This window comes from Pimephales promelas, chromosome 1, assembly GCF_988280905.1.
Source record: "Pimephales promelas chromosome 1, fPimPro1.hap1.1, whole genome shotgun sequence".
In the NCBI taxonomy this organism is placed as follows: domain Eukaryota; kingdom Metazoa; phylum Chordata; class Actinopteri; order Cypriniformes; family Leuciscidae; genus Pimephales; species Pimephales promelas.
The window spans coordinates 21,908,044-21,928,185 of record NC_142769.1 but is presented as its reverse complement, the minus strand read 5'-3'; the positions used below and the strand labels follow the sequence as shown (position 1 = coordinate 21,928,185).

At 36.9% G+C, this 20,142-nt stretch overlaps 1 protein-coding gene across 2 annotated transcripts; it reads right to left on the bottom strand.

Moving 5' to 3' along the window:
• Positions 1-1,173: 1,173 nt before the first annotated feature.
• Positions 1,174-19,686, bottom strand: znf280d (zinc finger protein 280D). 2 transcript variants are annotated; one of them, XM_039654404.2, is made up of 18 exons: positions 19,553-19,686; positions 18,762-18,927; positions 18,448-18,674; positions 18,067-18,169; positions 15,091-15,321; positions 14,660-14,707; positions 14,479-14,564; positions 13,579-13,805; positions 11,483-11,640; positions 10,534-10,634; positions 10,308-10,454; positions 9,635-9,769; positions 9,268-9,479; positions 8,759-8,899; positions 8,612-8,677; positions 8,409-8,527; positions 8,296-8,323; positions 1,174-2,392 (listed from the first exon to the last, which is right to left on the bottom strand). In XM_039654404.2, exons 2-18 carry the CDS (start codon positions 18,925-18,927, stop codon positions 1,954-1,956), a joined length of 2,634 nt encoding a protein of 877 aa, XP_039510338.2. In that variant the 5' UTR covers positions 19,553-19,686; the 3' UTR covers positions 1,174-1,953. The 2 variants fall into 2 exon arrangements, with proteins under 2 accessions (XP_039510338.2, XP_039510339.2); XM_039654405.2 differs by having other exon boundaries at positions 15,091-15,318.
• Between the last annotated feature and the right edge of the window lie 456 nt (positions 19,687-20,142).

The window sequence follows — 20,142 nt, the reverse complement described above, 5'->3', positions numbered from 1 at the left end:
TGAACAATAAAAAAACAAGACGTATCACAAAAACTAAAAAATAGTAAGACCGAGAGAAGTAAATAATAATATGATAATAACAAAGTATACCAGGTTAAACTTTAAAAGCAATAACCTTTGACTTAAAAGATTTTCATTTTTTATGCCCATCAAAGGCAAAACAATAATGGTCTACCAGAAGAATTGACAGTAACGGGATCTTACCCGAAAAATTGTATTTGTGAATAAACAAAAAATTGCCAAGTATCATGATCAGATTAACAACTGTATTTATAATATACAAAATTAAAGGTGTTACTAAATGTTCTGAATTTTTTTTTTTTTTTTTGATAGGCACATAAATTATTTTTTTAAAAGCGTTACCAAACACATTCACACAAAAAATGTAGGCTATTGTTGTCTCTTTTACATCACAGAACGTGAATTTATCTTTAATTTTTAAATTGAGTACTACAGTATTACTAGGGTAGCAGCATTTGTGTGATATTTAATATGCGACTTATCATGTTTGTTAACAGATATTTGTTTCAGACTCCAATTAACTTTGTATTACACCATCCATTTGAAAGATGAGCTGGAATAGGTTTTCTGTTAATATGATTGCAAACAAAGGGGTTTATATTTAATAATTTGTCTTCAGTATTTAAAATCCCTTCAATTGAAATGAATTGATTTATTGTTTTGGAGCACATTGAAAAGCTTAAAGGATAACATAAAAACAATAATAGCTTTCATAATAAAAGCATCAAAACTTCAATGGGGACTTAAACAGAGTTTGTGTTAATTACTGCAATAAATATTTTAATTACCTTTTTTTTTTATCTGAATCATGGAATAATAATCAACACTCTTATTACTAAAACATACTCTGGAAAGAAAATGCACCATGGGAATAGGGGTATTCAAACTGTTTCTGGAGAGAATCCCCAGCACTGCACATTTTTGTATGTTTTACATACTGAACATCCAGCTCAGATTTTCTACTTCTTGGTTTTAAATAAAAAAGATCCCTGAAAAGTAACATACAATAATAGTGAGGATCGAGGACGGTAAAAAAAAAGGAAAGAAAACTGAAATAATATAACTTGAAGAGAGCGCACGAGATAAAAGAATCACTGAATCTTTTTTACCCAGTTCTTTAGAAAGAACATCAAAAGAACCGATTCGCAAAAATGAGTCTTCTCATCACTATTGTTTATTGAATTACATAGCATGAATCCACAAGAGGGTGCTCTTCACCAAATCAAACCCTTACGAGAAAACAAGAAATTGTCTCTAGTAGAAAGGCTGAGATATTACTGTGAATCATAGCTTAACATGTTATAAAAGTTTAATACCGATTAAGACAAATGAATTTCTACAATGTTTTCAGTCTCAATCAAAAGGAGAAATGGTTCCCAATGCAGAGTCCTATCCAGATCAAGTACATATAACAATACATTAAACACAACCTAAAAAAAAAAAAAAAAAAAATCAGGTCACCATTCCTAAATACAGTATACTGGGAAATTGCTGAATTGTTCTTTGTCCTCTGGAAAGGCAGATGTGGGACTCAGCTCCAAGTTCATTCGTTTTATGCCTCTGTTTTGCATGATCATCTGTAGAGTCCAACTGGACACCACAACTGCGGACAGAAGGACTTTAAATCATAATCATTTGTAGAGAAGAACATTCACATTGCTGCCTTCAAAACTCAGTTTCAATCTAGAGGGCGCTTCTTTCCAATCCTCACACTAGTACAGAAATATTGTATTTCGTAGAGTACAAGATTTTAAAGTCCTGTCTTAGCACAGTATTGATTTCACCTCATTTTGGGTCCAGGAAACAAAGTTCCTATTAATGCATACTTTATATAAAAAGAGGGGAAACGGAGAGAGAAACTTTGCAGCGAGAAACTTTGCTGCGTCTAGAGTCTTGCGATGTTTCAGGGGTTCTCAGTTTTGTTTGTTGCAGTTAACCATCAATTTCCACTTGCGAGTTCTCAGTGGCATCGTCCTCAAGGACCTTGGAAGGAGTGAGAGGTTCCAGTTGCGAGTCTGTGTTAACAGAATCAATTCCATCCGTTTTACAGAGAAAATCAGTTGGAGTTATGCCACCTTCACCTGGGAGGGCAGAAACAGGGCTGACAGGAGCCTTAGAGGGTGAGTGAGGGGAAAGGCTCTTGGGTGATTCCTCCTCTGACACATCAAGCGTGGCCCCTTTTTTGTCATCCTTCACCTCGTCTGGGTCACTTTTGTCAGCTCCAAGAACCTCGGACCCATCCTCCGTTGCGTTGTCCTCGTTTGGTATAGCTTGCACATCACTGATCTCAATGGGTTCCGTCTCATCTCTAGCCTCAGTATCTGATTTAATGGGAAGGAGTTGTTTGGAGTCATCATGGGTTTCCAGTGACCTGAATAAAGAGGTGCCAGAAAAACAGAAAAGCACAGGAACATGAACAGAGTGACAATCAGTGTTGGAAAGTTCACTTTCTACATGAATGAACTAATTCAAAGTTCAGTTCACTCATTTTAAAATGAACTAGTTCAGTTCATAGATCATACTTCAAGAAATGAACTAGTTCTTTTTTTTTTCCATATGTGGCAAGCTTTTTTAAATTATTATTATTGCCACAGCCCATATACAACCACAGACAACAATTATGCTATCGACGGGCAGTTTCCACAGAAATGTAAGATTTTTCCCCATCCTCACAGACCTTGTCATAAAAACTGTTCAAATGATCATACGAAACCTCCTTGTTCGCTGCTTTGTCGACAGCGGGCGCGGTGTGACACTGCTGGCTGGTGTTGCCAGATTGGGTGTTTGTTCGCTACATATTAAGGCCCGTTTACGTGCGTTTTAGCCAGGTTTTCGCCTAGAAGGCTCTATAGAAATATGGCACCCTATTGTATGAAGTTAAACTGAGAGAGCATGCGTTCACAGACACCAGAATGAACGCGTTCGCAGTAACACTCATCAGGCACACTCATAATATGAATGTGCACAACACTGGTGACAATACTCCATTAATAATTATGAGCTGTAATATCACCTGACTGATACAAAATATTATTTTCAGTTTTTTAGTTGCAATAAAGAGGGCCACAAAAATATTTGCATTAATACAATACAGAATGATTTTATGATCATTTGTAAGATTTATAGCTTTTGTGAAATGTTCATGGCAGTTCTACTCTAATTTCATTGGAAGGTTTCATTTTAAGGTTATTTGCAATTCCCATAATTCTCAATGGTGATATTCATTAGATTAGAATGTCAGTGCAATGAAAAAAAAAAGAGTTTAATAAAATTATTTATTTCAAGGAATTACAACACTAATATTCCAGAATACTATTTTCCCCTTTGCATTACAGTACTGATACTGATACTGATTTTTTTTCTTTGGCATTACAGTAATGATATATTTTGGGAGGAAAAATGTTAATGACAGAAATCATTAAATTAAGTCAAACACTCAACTGACCGAAGTCTACTTCGGAGCAAACTACCCTGAGTTTTAAAGTCTTTTCTTTTTTTCCCCCATGGATAATGTCCAAGTATGCAAGTAAGTGATTCGTTCTAATTGAAAAGAATCAATTTCAAAACGGAAGAGACAATTATTTTGAATACAAATATTCTCCCACTTCCCTTTCACAGTCACTCATAAGCATTTCTCTGTGGTCCAAATTAATAACAATGTGTTCTTTAGCTTTAATTAATGCCAAAACTCCTATTTAAATTTAAGTAAGGTCACCCGGATGCCGTTTAATAGGCATCCCAATTACACTAATGAAAAAACACAGATAATTTGTTATAATAAATGATATTTCCACACAATTCATAGGTCAGGGGGGTCTGTATTCAAACCCGTTTCATCAGAAAAGGTAATTTGTCTCAATCGGGCAAGCTACACTTCCCAGTCTATTTTTACTCTCCTCTTTTCACAGCTCTAACCTCTACATTTAACAAAAATACAAATAAGCATATGGTGTCATTGTACACCAATACATCATACGTATAACAATTAGAGCATATCAGAACGTTGAGAATAACACCACTAACTTTTTAAAACGGCAACCCGCTACAGAAGCACTGAAGGCTTGAGTAGTCATTGGCTAGTTTATTTTTTCTTATTAATGTTGCCAGACTGTTTACATGGAATGCAAGAAGAATGACAAAATTCAACATAATTTAACTAAGTGTTTGAAATTTCCATTTTATATTTCTAAAGTCAAGTAAACCGTCTGTAATCAAATAAGAACAAATTATCTAATGAGCACAAATAAACAATAGAACAAAGATGGTAATTAAAAAAGCTGTGCTTTTCAGATTTTACAGGTAGTTAGATTAGTAATCAAATGTAAAACACCAATGCAGTCTTCATTGTCTAAATTAAATATAGATGAATCCTTATTGAAGTTACAAAAGTTATGCAGTCAAGAGCATTGAGTGATTTATTCAGCGAGTCAGTAGTTTGGTTAAAATTAAAAACAGCAGCAATAAAAAGACAACGCACAGATACGGAACACGTGCATTCACTTTCTCAACTGTTCACGTTCACTTAAAGGGTTAGTTCACCCAAAAATGAAAATTCTGTCAGTATTTACTCACCCTCATGTTGTTTCAACCCCGTAAGACCTTCGTTCATCTTCGGAACACAAATTAAGATATTTAAGATATTAAGATCGCTCCTGCATACAGTCCATAGGCTTCTTGAGGTACTGGCTCTTGCTGTCCCCGAAAAGTCATTAAAGACATCGTTAAAATAGTCCAAGTGACTACAGGGGCTCAATCTTAAGTTTATCAAACGACGAGAACACTTTTGTGCGCAAAAAAACAACAAAAATAACGACTTTATTTCAACTATTCACTTCCTTCTCCATAAGCCTATAGTCCGTTAACGTAGTGTGATTGCGTAGAGCTACGTCACACGTAGGCTCACTATTGGCCGACGCTGGTCATGTGTGTGTGATGCGTGTGACGTACAATAACAGAAGCTTACGCTATTAAACTAGTAACCTGACTCGCGCAGAGGGAGAAATAAACGAATAGTTGAAATAAAGTCGTTATTTTTGTTGTTTTTTTGCGCACAAAAGTGTTCTCGTCGCTTGATAAACTTAAGATTGAGCCCCTGTAGTCACTTGGACTATTTTAACGATGTCTTTAATGACTTTGAGGACAGCAAGAGCCAGTCCCTCAAGAAGCCTATGGACTGTATGCAGGAGCGATCTTAATATCTTAAATATCTTAATTTGTGTTCCGAAGATGAACGAAGGTCTTACGGGGATGGAACAACATGAGGGTGAGTAAATACTGACAGAATTTTCATTTTTGGGTGAACTAACCCTTTAAGTAATTCGCCTTATTCACGGCAGCGCCATCTTTGATTTTTAATGAGAATGAAAGCGAGGCTGTGAGGGATAGACTTGCATCTCTTCAATGGGCTGTACTGTTATTTAATGTGTTTACAGATTGTTCTGCTCATGAAACACTGGAAAAATATCTTTCAAAGAAATGTCGGTTGACAAAAAACTCCCGACAATGTAAGCTGTGGAAAATTGTAAGTAATCTAGCCGCTTTATTCAGCTTTTTACAGCGGATGCCATTGGAAACACGGAAAGTCTATCCCTCACAGCCTCACTTTCATACCTGTTATGGCGCTGCTCTGAATAAGGTCTATAAGGACTAGGTTTACTAGGATATTATTATATTGACAATATTGACATTCTGATCATTTTGTGTGAAATTGTCCAAGCAAGCACAAGACCTTAAAGCGAGCTTAATTCAGTATTCATGTGCTGTCAAGATGCACCTTTCTGGGCACGCACTCCAAATGTCCAGTTTGTGCAAACAAAAATTCTAACAGCACACCTAAAAACGTGTGCAAATGACGCAGCACTGGTCCGATCGAGTCAACAAGCCCTGTATATGCATATGCCTAGGAGTGGGCGATATGGAAAAAATATCATATCACGATTTTTTTTGGAAAATCACGATCACGATTTTTTATCACGATTCTTTTTCAATTTGGTTTTAATATTTTGCAAGTGGCTGTTCATTACAGCCAAACTAATGTTAAAAACAAATCCTTAGGTAACAAAAGAAAAAAGAAAGGCATACATTTAGGCCAGTGGCGAAGATAAAAATCTTTGTCATTATTTTCTTTTTTTTATATTAAAAAAAATAAGACAAGATAAACATTACACAAATTAATATTCAAATTAAATAAATAGTGCTTTTTTTCAGATGCAGTAGGTGTATTTAGCAGTAGCATTGAAGAAAGTAATTAAATTAACAAATATGAAATTAAAACACTACATAGACTTCACTGAATAAATTGATTCTTATTAAAGCTACTATTAAAGTTCTCAGTCAGTGAGTGATTTTCTCCTTGTGTGTTTTTTATTTTTTATTTTTTATTAACACTAAAGGGATAGTTCCCTCAAAAATGAAAATGGTCTTAATTTACTCTCTCAAGATGTTTTAAACACGAATAAGTTTCTTTCTTCTGTTGAAAATAAAAGTTATTTTGAATAATGTAACCGAACAGTTGCTGGTCCCCCTGTTTTTTATAGGTTCTCTCCTGGAAGTTAATGGGGACCAGCAACTGTTTGGTTACCCACATTAAAAAAAAATGTCTTTTGTGTTCAGCACAAGAAAGAAATGAATACAGGTATGGAACAATATTAGAGTGAGTAATTAATGACAGATTTTTTTTTTTTTTGTGAACTATCCCTTTAAGGACAAGCGGCAGTACTATTTACTCCTGTCGTTTATAGACCAGCACTCGACGCTTTTAATATAGACGCATATTACACCAGATATTCTCTCAAATGTTTGCTTTCACTTTAGACGTAGCCTGTTTATGTACACATTGTGTGTATTTAACAGTATTAGCATAATAAGAAAGACTCGAAAGATAACTTAGTCCAGTATTCTGGCGCTGTTTGACAGGCTTCTAGAGCCTGTGATTGTCGGGGGTTATGCGGTCAGGAAAACGCACGTTAGAACAGCGCATCAGCGCGTGGATTAAATGTTTAACCGGCAAGGCTTATGCAAGTATTAATGAACTTTTGTGAATTGCAGTCTCCCGTACCTATTCATTAACGTGTGATGTCTAGGCTACGTCGCGTTGTACAGATGAGACGGAGGCGCCAGAACTGTTCTGATAGAATGCACTGTAACACGATACTACGATATTTCTTCAAAAGCAGATCGTGGAGACATTTTAATCGTCCACGATTAAAAATCGTCATATCGCACACCCCTACATATGCCCTCTTTCTCTCAGGGTGAGTGTCTAGTCAAAGACATTTTTTTAGTTGATTTGGTCTCATATGCATGTGATTTACCCACATTATCCACCTTATTCCTGATGACCTCACTGCGTTTTGAATTATGGGTGGCACTTCCAGTTTGGGGAAATTCCATTCAAAAAGACTGAAACGAATCATTTCAAATCATAAGGTTGTCCAACAAATAAAGCTGATCTGCTGATCTGACTAGATGAGCCGTCAATTTTCCTTCATGATTTATTATCAGACATCATGAGAATAACGTTATACTTAGATATTCTTATTATAACGTCACGTTAAAATACTAAAGCAAGAGTTCTTTTTAGTCACTGCTTTTCCTCATGATGATTTTTATTTTTTCCTTTGCAATCTGCTGTAAAAGTATGAGAAATGACAAGATCTACGGCACGTTTGTGGTCTGTTCACCCCAATTTACTTTACGATATTCCATTAATAATTCACTGGAGTGTAAGAAGAATCTCTTGTTATTCTCCCTTAAATCCTCTCGTCTCTTTCCAGGTTTGTTTTCACGGGTAAATGCAATTCATAATCTGTCAAAATGAGGGAAATCACTTTGATGTAGTCACGTAATGATGAAGTTAATGAACATTTTTGATTAAGGCTTGTTATACAATACAGATATTTGCTTACTACAATAATATTTAACCAAAAATATTTAACCAAATATTTTGTCTGTTGGAAGTACCTGTTGATTCTTTTAAACGTTTAAATTTCATTTTAATGCTCGATGGTTGAAAAGCGAGTCGATTAATGTCATCTCATGACACTTTTTTAGCGTATTGCGTTCATAGAGCGAGCCTTTCACTGATTGTTTACAGTTTAACGGAAGCTACACCCATAATTCGAGCAAAGCGTCAAGGGGCGTAAAAATAAGGTGGATCGAGGGTTGAATGGACAAGCTTTAAAAATAAACACTTTTAAAAATGATTACAATACATTTTAATTTCATGCCATTAAACTATACTAAAACCGCTGATAATACAAACAACTTTCTCACCTGTTTATTTCTGATCCTCCATTGGTAACTATAAAGGAATGAAAATAGTATGCAAATAAGACAGACATCAAGAAAGAATATTTCTGCAGCGAGTTGAGGGTTGAGCGTCATACCTGGCTCCATGATGACCTGGCAGGAGTGGTTTGGCCTGCTGAGCAAATGTTCAGTCATCAGGTCAGCGCCAGAGGCATCTGCCAGAAAGTCACACTTGAGACACACCAGTGTTAGACTCCTTGAACAAATGAAAGAAAAAAAAAATTCAATTTCAGCAAGTTCATAATACAAATAAACTCTAATATAATAGATCAAAACTTACCGCAACCCACGTGGAGCCTTCCTCACTCTGGCGGCGCCAATCCGTACTTTTGAAGAGCTGTGAAATCTGCAGTTAAGATGGAAAAGGTCAGCTAAAGATCTGATCACATTTATTTGGAATGGACATTCATCCATATGTTCCCCTTACCTGGCCATATGCTGTTTCAAGGCCTTCTGGCAACTTGATCTAAACTTGCATATAGTACACTTCAGCGATAAAGGATAATGAACGTAAGGGTCCATAACCTCTGAGAGACACTCGACACACTTATTTCCTCCTCTTGGAAGTCTGTGAAGAATAAATACTCATTAACATACGTTTTAGCATATAGGCTGTGACTCTTTATTTTAGTATAACACTTTGTATACTTCTGTTGCTACGAGTATGCTAGGGTAAGCGTATGTGCCATTAGTTCATAATAAGCATAATATGCATGCATGCACATAGCCAGATTTTTTGAATCGCACTTTTTCTAAATGTGCCTTCATATATATTTTTTTGCACTAAATAGTTGGTCCAGAAGGTGACAACACTGGCTGGGACCATTGTTTCACACTCAAATAAAGAAATAAGAGACTGAACAATGTTGTAGCCATTGTCTGCATTGATGAAAGCTTGTGTTGAAACAAGTATACTTTGTGCTAAAGAATCCTCACTTCAAACGCTTAAGCTCATTATTGTGGATGGTTCGGTTGAAGCTTATTTGGTTTGAGGTCTTTGCCCTTCCTCCATTTAAGTTGGGTTTGGATGTGTTTGCTGGTGTTCTGACAGGTTGTTTGGTCGTCTCAGGACTTGTGGGTATGATGTAGGACTTGCTTGAAACATCAGAACACATTGGTGCACCAGAAACTGAGGCCCGAATCGTCACCTAAAAAGATAAAATAATGCTAATGAGAAAGACTAATGAAAAGTATAATACCACATCATTTGTGATCATGTTTTTTTATTATGCAGTTATATTATACAGTCTATATTATACAATTATTCAAGTTCCAATTTTAAAAAATTTGGTTTAAAGCAGACCTTGGTTCCTGGAGGCAATCCTTCAAGGTTTCTCGGCTTCCTATAGGTTCGATGGAAGTGTGTTTTGTGTTCCACTTTTTCCTTGTAGGTGAGGAAATTTAATCTGCACTTCCCACATCTTTGAATCCCCTTTTTCTAGAAAAACACATTAAAAAAAAGTTAAGTGTTAAGTTACATTCAACAATTAAATTGTCAATTTAATTTTGATGCGATTTATTGCTAAAAAAAAATTAAATTAATTGTAGAAGGTTGTATGAAGGTTTGCAGTGTGTAAAAAAAAAATATACTTTTTTTTTTGGTGTACTATTGTTTTGGTTACAAATCTTGCTCTTGGCCAATAAGACTCATGGTTAATCTGGATTGCTGTTGCCTGGGAGAAGCCCATAAGGAAAAAAACAGGGAATGTGAACAGAGTAGGCTGCTACTGTCAGCCTGTTATATATTGCACCAAGATGTTCGGCAGACAACCAAATCAATCCAACCTGAGAGTGAGAGTCAATGGGGCAGCACACAAATGAGTTGCACACTGTGCTGACTTCAGATCAGTGAAGTCTCATCTGAAGACAGATGTACACACTCTTTGGTTTAAATGATTAAACAAGGAGGCAATAGATCCTTTCCCATATCCATACAAAACGCAAACAGAAGCCTACATATGAGGTTATACACTCACTTGATGTCTCATGTAGTGTTGCATATACATATGGCCACTGCGCAGGACTTTCAGGCAAAAGGGACAAAGCAGGTCTTTAGTGTTTTCATGAACTGTGCGGAAATGGTTATCCACATCAGAGAAGAAGGAGGACCTGTAGTTACAAACCTTCAAGAGAGCAAAAACAAAGTGAGAACCGAGAATTCGAAATACAAATTACATAGAGCAATGAATGATGAAGCTTTACCTGACAGGCATAGGGCATCTCTCCAGGTTTGTGATTGTCCCTCATGTGCTCTAAAAGCACTTGCTCCGTCTCAAAAGCCAATTCACATATTTTACAGTTGGCTGGGGAAAGAAAAGACATCACTACACTTAAAATGTAATAAAAACCATCAAAGTATTCCCCTCCGGTGAAATTCTCATTTCAATTACGCCATAAATGATTATTTTAACCTAACCTCCAAGAAAGTTCCTACTCAAGTTTGAAAATCGCAATTACCAGTATGTGACATGGTGTGTGTTAAGTGATTTTTGAAAGATTTTTTTTTTCATAGCTTTTTAAGTGCAAAAGACAACAATTGACCTAATGCACAGCTGCACTACTTCCTGAACTTCAGCCAGATCCTTGTTTCCTGTCTGCCATTATTGGCAAAACTTGATTAATTCAGGTGTGTCTGATTATTGTTGCCGTGACTACTGAGGTCAGGCACACCTGGATCAATCAAGTTTGGCCAATAATGGCAGACAGGAAACAAGGAGCTGGCTTAAGTTCAGGAAGTAGTGCAGCTGTGCATAAAGTCAATTGGTGTGAAATTGATGTTTTATCTATTTTATCATTCTCATTCAGCTACAGAGAATGATGGAGAAATGTCATTTTGTAGCACAAGTGTTAGCTAAACAGATAGTATTTCCTTCTCTCTTCTTGACAAGCTGGTCCACAATGTGGCTTAAGGCCTGTTCACCAAGTTTCAATAATATTAATCTTAATTCCATGAGAATAGGAAAATCCACATGACTATTATAACATCACAGAGGATTTGCTCTTTGCAACGCAAAGAGATGCTCAACACATCACTTTGCGTTGGTGTGTGGACACTAATATAATTATAGTAATTGTTATCGATGATATAATCTGAACTGGCCTTTATTCTGGCCAAGAACCACCAACTTAACTTAAAAGTGTTGTGACTTACTGGTGGACTCAAAGGGACTGTGGGCGCTCTCTATGTGGCACTGTAGTTGAAAGGGAGTTGAATACTGCCGGTAACAGTGCTGACATGTAGTGTGACTCTCCCAGCTCTCACTGTTCTGCTTCTCCAACTCCAGGTGATGTTTCATGTGGTTCATGAACCTGAGTGAAAGGGAAAAGAACAGATGAACAGGAGCAAAGGACGGCATTACAAAGAGAGAGGTCCAGATAAAAGAATCCTACTAGCTGAATCAAATCTCTCAGCGGGTGACCAACTCCCAGCTAAATAATTGGCCCGGTTGACCTCCAACTTCTGACACATTTAAAATCACTGACAGCGGCAATGACCCAGGCGTTTTGCTCATTGAACACACAAAGCAACATACCTTTGCAATGCTGTATATGGATGGTGATTGAGAAATGGTTCTCTTATTAAATGACTTATAAAATAACTGAAGCTACAGCTTGTAGATGTAGATATACAATCACATTCACTGAGTAAAGTCAAACAATGAAATAAAACCAACACCCCCCCAAGGTTCGATTAAGTATGTCACCTCTCTTCCATTCTTATTCTAAGTGTGTGTGCAGAGATTTCTAAAAAAAAAAGTAGGCGTGACACTGCGACCACAATTGGCTTGCAGGATGCCTCAAGAGACAGTAAGAGTGAGAAGGCATTGAGTACACCTGCAACCTGTGACATTAATGACACTCTTTAAAGTAAATGCCCTGCTCCACAAACAGCTGCTGTCTGGGGAGAACTCAGTCTGACACAAGCGGGACCGCCGTTGACTAAGGTGTGACGACTAAACAGGAAAGCCTTTGATGTGCAAGGAAATGAATGTCAAACAGATGTAAAACATTCAAACAGGTAAACCACCACATAGTGTCTGCTCTCTCAGGAGTGGAGTTTCCTTTTGCTTTTTCAAAAAGCATCTAAAAATAGACCCATTACATCCTCAGAGAATCATGCCATTTCAGATGTTGCAAACAAAGTTCTCATCCTATTTTTGAAACAGGTCATATTCCAGCTTTGTCGACAGATTACACTGGATTTAAAAGATACAAATGAGCAGTACATGAACTATCCACTCATCATAAACCGCAATTCATCAAATACGTCTGAAGGGAAGGGAAAATTCCAAAGTTAAAGTAGCTATTGTTCAGCACCATTGGGAATACAAAATAAAACTCATGCACAGTTAAATATAATTAGCCAAATTACAAACATACGCTATTAAAAGTCACCTTTGAACGGTGCGAGGCCTGTGCGCGTGTACTCCAGAAGCATTTGAGCTCCCAAGGGTCTTCGAGAGACAAATGAGCAAATATTCTACTTAAAGTTCACGTTCTAACTGTGCATAATAGCCATTATAATACCAGCAATTATACTGCTCTGCTTCGTTATTTAATGATGTGTTGTTCAGGCTGCCTCTATCCACTCTGCCTCAACCTGCCATTGCTGCCCTGACGTTGAGCAGCCAATTTTTCAGTCAGCGCATTCTGCAACCTCAGCTCCCCTAATAGGGATTTTTATGCGGCTGAACTGTGACCCCAGCCGCCAGAACTTGGGGTGCGCTACAAACGCGTCTCCCCATTAAAAGGAGCTTACTGAGGCTTTTCTCACGCCGTGGCTGAGTAAAGTTATTTAATCACAAGAACAGCTCTTATAGCAGCCAAACTACCTTCCATTATTCATCTGTGGCCCCTAGAGGGAACGGGGGTCTGATAATGTCATCCATCTGAATGGGAATCCAGTGATGGGGTTTGAGAATGGCTGATTCCCCTAGTCTCTCCAACTATTGCTCTCTCCATCTCTGGGCTCCTGTAGCTAATGACTCTCATGAGCAATGTCCCCTCGGAGCCGCATGAGTCACATTGTTCCCACACAGACGAAAACAATTATACAACAAATCACATTTAAAAAACCTAGGATTTCTTGAAACGTTTTCGTGTGTGACAAATTAAATATCATCTACCAGGACTAAGGTCTATAGAGCACGAGACTTGGCCACTGACTGATTACAGATGGTTCTTCAATAACATGTAATATTGTTATAATGTGTGTTTTTTTACTTTTTTTAACATTCACACAAATACCTGATGTTGTTCTTAAGCATTTTCAAACAGCTGTTGCACTTGAATGTGGTGTTGGACTTGAACTTGGAAATCAGAGATGAATCCCCTTCACATTTCCCATAGTAGAAGTCTGAAACCAGCATGATCATTTTGCCTTTGTCAGTCTCAAAGACTTTCGGTGAATTGGCTTGTTTTTCTGGCTTCGATGTAGAGGGGAACACAGAATCCAACAATTCAGGGCAGCAGATCTGAAGAAGGGGGGAAGAGTGTCATAACATTTCAATACTGCATATAGTGTTGGTTGAAATCCATTACTAAATAATTCAATTACTTTTCCATTGCAATAAATTACTTATTACTTAAATACTGTATAGACTATTATCTGTAAAACAAAAACAAAAATGTATTTGACATCAAAATTGTTAAAATGTATGTTTTTAATGTTACCACCCATGCTTTGCGTGCATGCTTTATTGGTTATTGTACGTCAAGAAACTAAGGTTAAGCTTCTGTTGTTTACCATATTTGATAAATGCTATGTGCATTGATCAAATGGTAATATGTGAATAAAAGGCTAAATTAAAACATTATAGTGTCTATATTTGTCTCTTCAGAACACTTGGATTAAACTGCTCGATTTATCTGGATCACTTTTACAATGTCTTTATATACTTTTTCAAGACTGAAATTGTTGACCTTTTAATGGACAAACAAATATTGAGAGAATATTAAAAATATCTCCATTTGTGTTCCAAAGATGAACAAACGTCTTATGGATTTGGAAAGACATGAGGGTGATGACAAATTTCATTTTTTGGGTAAACTAGGTCATAATCGGTTATTAATATTTAGATGTAGCTCAGCCTAATTTAACTCAAAGCTGTTGTTATTACAGGAAACAAAAAAAGATATTAAACTAACCTTCATGTGACTTTTTAAAAGCTGAAAGCCAAACATATTTTGACACCTAGGACACTTCTTTTTGACGGAAAAATCATTTTCTCCAGCTGTCAAAGAAGGAAAAAAAGATTAAAAGATGAAAATATTGTTGCTTCTGGAAATCCTGTAATACAAAATGGCTAAAAACCCACGTCAAGCTTACCTCCTTTGGACACGCTGTTGTTTGTGTCATTTATCCTTGTGCCATTATCTGTGGGTCATACAAAAAAAAAAGAATTTACACATAACCTGTCACACACAACCATCCTCTTTCAAAAAATCCCCCAAAAGGCCTCTGAATTTTCTAATTGTTTTGGGGAAATTTAATTAATTATTATTTTTTTTTTTTTTAATTGTAGCTAAGCGCATGGATAACAAATAAATCCCTTTTTGTTGTTACTTTTAATTACGGTGACTCAATCACCAAAAGTTATGGTGGGTGATTATTATTTCAAACCTTGGTTACAACCTTTCACTTTGGTAAATAATAAACAAATGGAGAAACACTGATACAGGACATTAGAAAAAAAAAAATCCACAGCGGTATTACAAACATACACACATAGACAGACAGACACACACACACACGCTTACCTCTGCTGTTCATAATTTGCTGGGATAACATTTTTTGTTTTACTAGTACTGGGGTGATGGCTGGTTTGTTTTGAGAGACTGAAGTAGTGTGGGATTGTGAAGAAAGGTTAGCTGGGGCCTGTACATTGGACAAGGTCACCACATTGTCCTGGATGAGCTGCACTTGAGGCCTGTGAATGACCCCTGGCTTTGGTGCAGCACTGACCTGTGAAACTATCTGCTGACCTGCTGCTTGGGAAACAAACACACAAAATAAATAATCACATACCAATTCCCACAAAAAAAAAATATTAAGCAGCACAACTGTTTTCAAAATTGAGAATAAGAAATGTTTCTTGAGCACCAAATATTAGATTTCTGAAGGATCATGTGACACTGAAGACTGGAGTAATGATGCTGAAAATTCAGCTTTACCATCACAAAATGACATCTTAAAATACATTCAAATAGAAAACATATATTTGAAATTATAATCATATTTAACAATATTACAGATTTGACTATGTCCAATCTTAGTGAGCATAAGGCTATATATAATGCTTAGATCTGATATCTCTGTGTGGCTGTTCACATTATGTTTTTAAATGTGGCCAATATCACATTTAAGGTCAGAGACCCTTTTCAAAATCATTAAATGGTTAGTTCACCCAAAAATTAAAATGTCATAATTTACAGACATTTCTTCATCTTTAGAATACAAATGAAGATATTTTAATGCAATTTTAATGAGCTTTATGTCCCTCCATAGACAGCTACACAACTACCATTTTGACGCTTCAAAACTTTCACAAAGAGATCGTAAAACTAAATCACAAACTGAGCAGTTTAGCCAATTCTCTAAAGAGACACGATTGCTATGTTTCTAATTGTTTTTGGTAAATTTAATTGATTGTTTTTTATTTAATTGTAGCTAAGCGCATGAATAACAAATATAAATCCCTTTTTGTTGTTACTTTTAATTGCAGTGACTCACAAATTGAGTAGTTTAGTCAATTTTCTAAAAGAGACACGATTGCTTTGTTAGTATGGTGAACAGATTGAATTTAGGCTTTTACTTGCATTTAAACACTAATCAACTCACACATCAGTTGTGCTAAACAGAAACTCAAGCATGTTCACTTGAAGTTCGGCTCACTTGTGGTGCTTTTCCACTGCATAGTACGGTACAGCTCGCTTCGGGTCGCTTTAAATGGTCCCTTGTCTGTTGAGGTTCTAAGCGTACCGTACCGGTACTAAATGTGACGTGAAACACTGCAGATCACTGATTGGTCAGACACAATCGTCAGTAACAGCGTCATTGGATTTGCGACCAATAGACATAAGAAACCAAACCCGCTAGATTTAAATAGCCAGTAACAGCCACCGCTGTTATCGATCACCCACTTTAAAGCGGTACCAACTGCAGTGGAAAAGCAACCGAGCTAAAGCGAACCGACCCGTGCCGTGTCGAACCACGCAGTGGAAAAGCGAAGTGAGCTGAACTGTGCTGCGCCGCGCCGAACCATACTGAGCCGTGCCAGCAGTGGAAAAGCGCCAAAAGTGGTAGTTGCGTCTCTATTGTTGTTGTTAAGTGAAATTGCTGTGACTGTGCCGTGGTGTGCTGAAAGCTTGTCATTTGAATGCATTTTTAAGCCTTGCGACTTTAAAGGGTAAATATCATGCTTTTAAATCGTTCCTTTTTACATATAAACCATACATTTGTGGTTTATATAAAGCGAAACTGCAATGCTTGGGTCTGTATTCCTCATTATTATCACTCCACAGGCCCCTATTCTACCCCTTTTCTGATGTCCATCTGTGAGCAACTCGTTTTGGAGCGGTCTCTTTAAACGCAAAGAAGATGCGTCATACCCCGCCCGTTCTCCAGGTTGCCAAGTTGACGCGCAGTTCAATTTCACCCCGTTCGGCCATTTTTGTAGTTCGAGATATACGATTATATAGAGTCACAGAATATTTTTATTCACACATTAACAAAATGTCAACAACGGAAGACTTGTCCATCAAGCCTTACATCCCAGAGCGAGCAAGTTGAAAAAGTCGACGACGAACCTCCAGAACGCCGTCTGCATATATATTTAGACTTTGCATCACTATCGTTTTCATTTCTCTACAAAATGTGGTGTTATTTTTGAATGAAATTAATATTTGAATATATACATATTAGTTGTGATGATCCTTAATTTTCAGAGGGTGCACTTAATTTTTTGCTGGTGCTCTTACCTTTTATAAGTTGGAAGTTCTACCAACTAAAACTAAAAGTTAATTTCGAGCCCCGTTCTTCATGAACCTTTTAAAGCATCCAAGTGGTAGTTGCGCACTCTGTAGCTGTCAATGGTGGAACATAAATCTCTCCGTTTTCATCAAAACGATCTTTATTTGTTTTCCGAAAAACTAATGAAGGTCTTACAAGTTTGGAACGACATGAGGATGAGTAATTAACAACAGAATTTTCACTTTTGGGTGAACTAACCCTTTTAACTGAGTTCTTTTAGGCACTTTATTGGGCTCAATCAAAATGCCCATCTTTGCGAGCAAGTCTTAAGTGAACACTTGAGAAAGAAAATGCATGCTTTTCAGTATATTACACTAATAACAATCTCTCATTGCTCTTGACTGAAACACTTTTGTAACTTTAAAAATAAATTATTAATTTACAAAGTGAAGACTATGCACTGTTTTTGTACACTTGAATACAATTTATGTATGTTTTCTATAGGCCCATCTAGGGATTTATGTTTTTCAGGTCTATTTCATGTGTGTCTTTGTTCTACAATCATTTCCACAGGCCCCTATTGACCTAATTGTCCTAATGCTTGTAATAAGATTCTTCGTTCACATTTTATGTTAGTTAGGCTGGTATTAGTTTTAGTGATATTGTATAATAGATTTTCATAAATCTGATCACCAATTTCAACATCACAAAAAAACAACAACAACAACAACAACGAAGAAACAACTACACAAACACATTTATACCTGGCACAACAGTGAAAGTGGTTCCTGGTGGATACTGTGATCCCAAAGAGCTGATGAACGAGGTGTTGCTGTTGAGATTCTGTGGTGATGCCACAATGTAACCCTGTGATACAAGTGATAATGATCATATAAAAATGAAATGATTTAAATGAATAAAGAAAGATTCAGTATCCTGATCAAACAGTCCAGCGCATGAAAACACATCAATAAATTCAAATTCATGAATGATTATTAATGTTTGGTCAAATTTTACTTCAGTGAGCAGACGCCTATGGCTACTGTGGACTAAAAGAAACTCTATAATTGTGCTTAGCATTTATTCAGCACAAATAATAGATTTAGATTACAGATTTTACCTGAGAAATATCAGCAAAGAGTTACCTGATTGTTAATGATGATTGGTTGAGGGGTTGTTTGAGGTCCTAGAGTTGTGTTGAGAGGGATGAGGATGGGGTTACCACCTGATGGGGCTGAGCCTCTGACCATGAGTGTATGACCTGTAGCCACCATTGCAGGGTTCGGCAGGGTTTGGGGAGTCTTTTGTGATGCTGCCACCATCGAGGGGGCTTGAACCGGGACATTTCGCTGGTTCTGTTGGTTAACGGCACCTAAAGATCATAAGGAACACAATGATAACCATCTCAAGGACGAGACCAGATCAGAGGTGTACACATCAGTATGCCAAAAAGCTGTACCTGGTCTTGTACTGGCCGCAGGCTTGGAGCTACAGATTTCACCGACAAATATTGGTTCATCATCATCATCATCATCGTCAACCAGATCTATTAGATTGGTTTCGGGTACTGCCTTCTGCCACGGCTCCAACTCCTCCTCTTCACATTCCATAAACAGCTCAGACATCTGAGAAGAAACAAAAATGATCAGGGAAATGTTATGTGGTTAACGTATAAAACATAAATTACCGCCAAAATACATTGTAACATACCAGCACAAAACACCTTAGCTAATGCTTGAGAGTCCATTAAAACTAAGATGCTAGGAGTTGAAACCAATTTATCTTTGCTGTACAAAGGACATAGAGTAGACTATAGTTATCTAAACATAATTAATGTAAAGTTTTAGCCGGTCTGTGCCCAATTATAGTGGTCCAAAACCAGTGATCCACCTCTAGCATGCACGATATTATCGACTGTTACTGCGGGCACAGACCGGCTAAAATGCTAACTCGGATTGCCAAAATTTCACTCCCAGAACCAGATATTACTTAAAATCAAAATGCAGTCAAGAAATAATTGATCAAATGCTAAGAAATCAGAGACATCCCCACAAAGACTTTCTATTTAGCACATTATTCAGAAATCTGTTAGCAAGCAAGTCGGCTGTTTGAATGCTAACAGGCTAAAAGCAAGAAAAATAGCAAGCGGCTGCATAGAGAAAAAGCAAGCCGCACAGGAAATGTTCACACTGGGTTTATGATAACACAGGGGCAAACATTGCAGATTAAAAAAACAAAACTCAAACTTACCTTTTAAAATCTCAAAATATTTACTAACAACATCAGTGTTGATTCAGACAGACACGCTCACCGCGGCATGAAGCGCTGAGACTCATGGGAAATTAGAGGGGCTATTGTTGAGAAACCAGTAGCCTACCGTCTCCCACAGAACCTAGACTTTATATAACTTTTTCGAAATGTCTTATATTAAGAATACAAGACATTAAGTAATTGTGTGCTGAGAAGAAATGAAACTAACTGCTACATTAATGAGTCAGACGATATAACTAGGCCAAAACAAAGACAAACGCCACGTGCTAACGTTACATGAATATTCTTTAACTTAGTAGAGTACGTTTAGATTTTAAGACTTGCAACGTGATACTTTATACTAAAACAACAAATTTCGAAATATGTCAAGGAAACAATGGATGTTGTTACATTAAAGACAACTAATGTTAGAATAACGCCAGAAAAGCGTCGTACCCAGTAGTTTGAGACAAATAAATGGTGATTTAACAGAATCATAAAGATAGATAATTCTGTAAGATTTCAATTTTTCTATTGCAACTTTATCAGTCTTGTCTACACTTCTGTTTGTTTTGACCAACAGGTGGCAC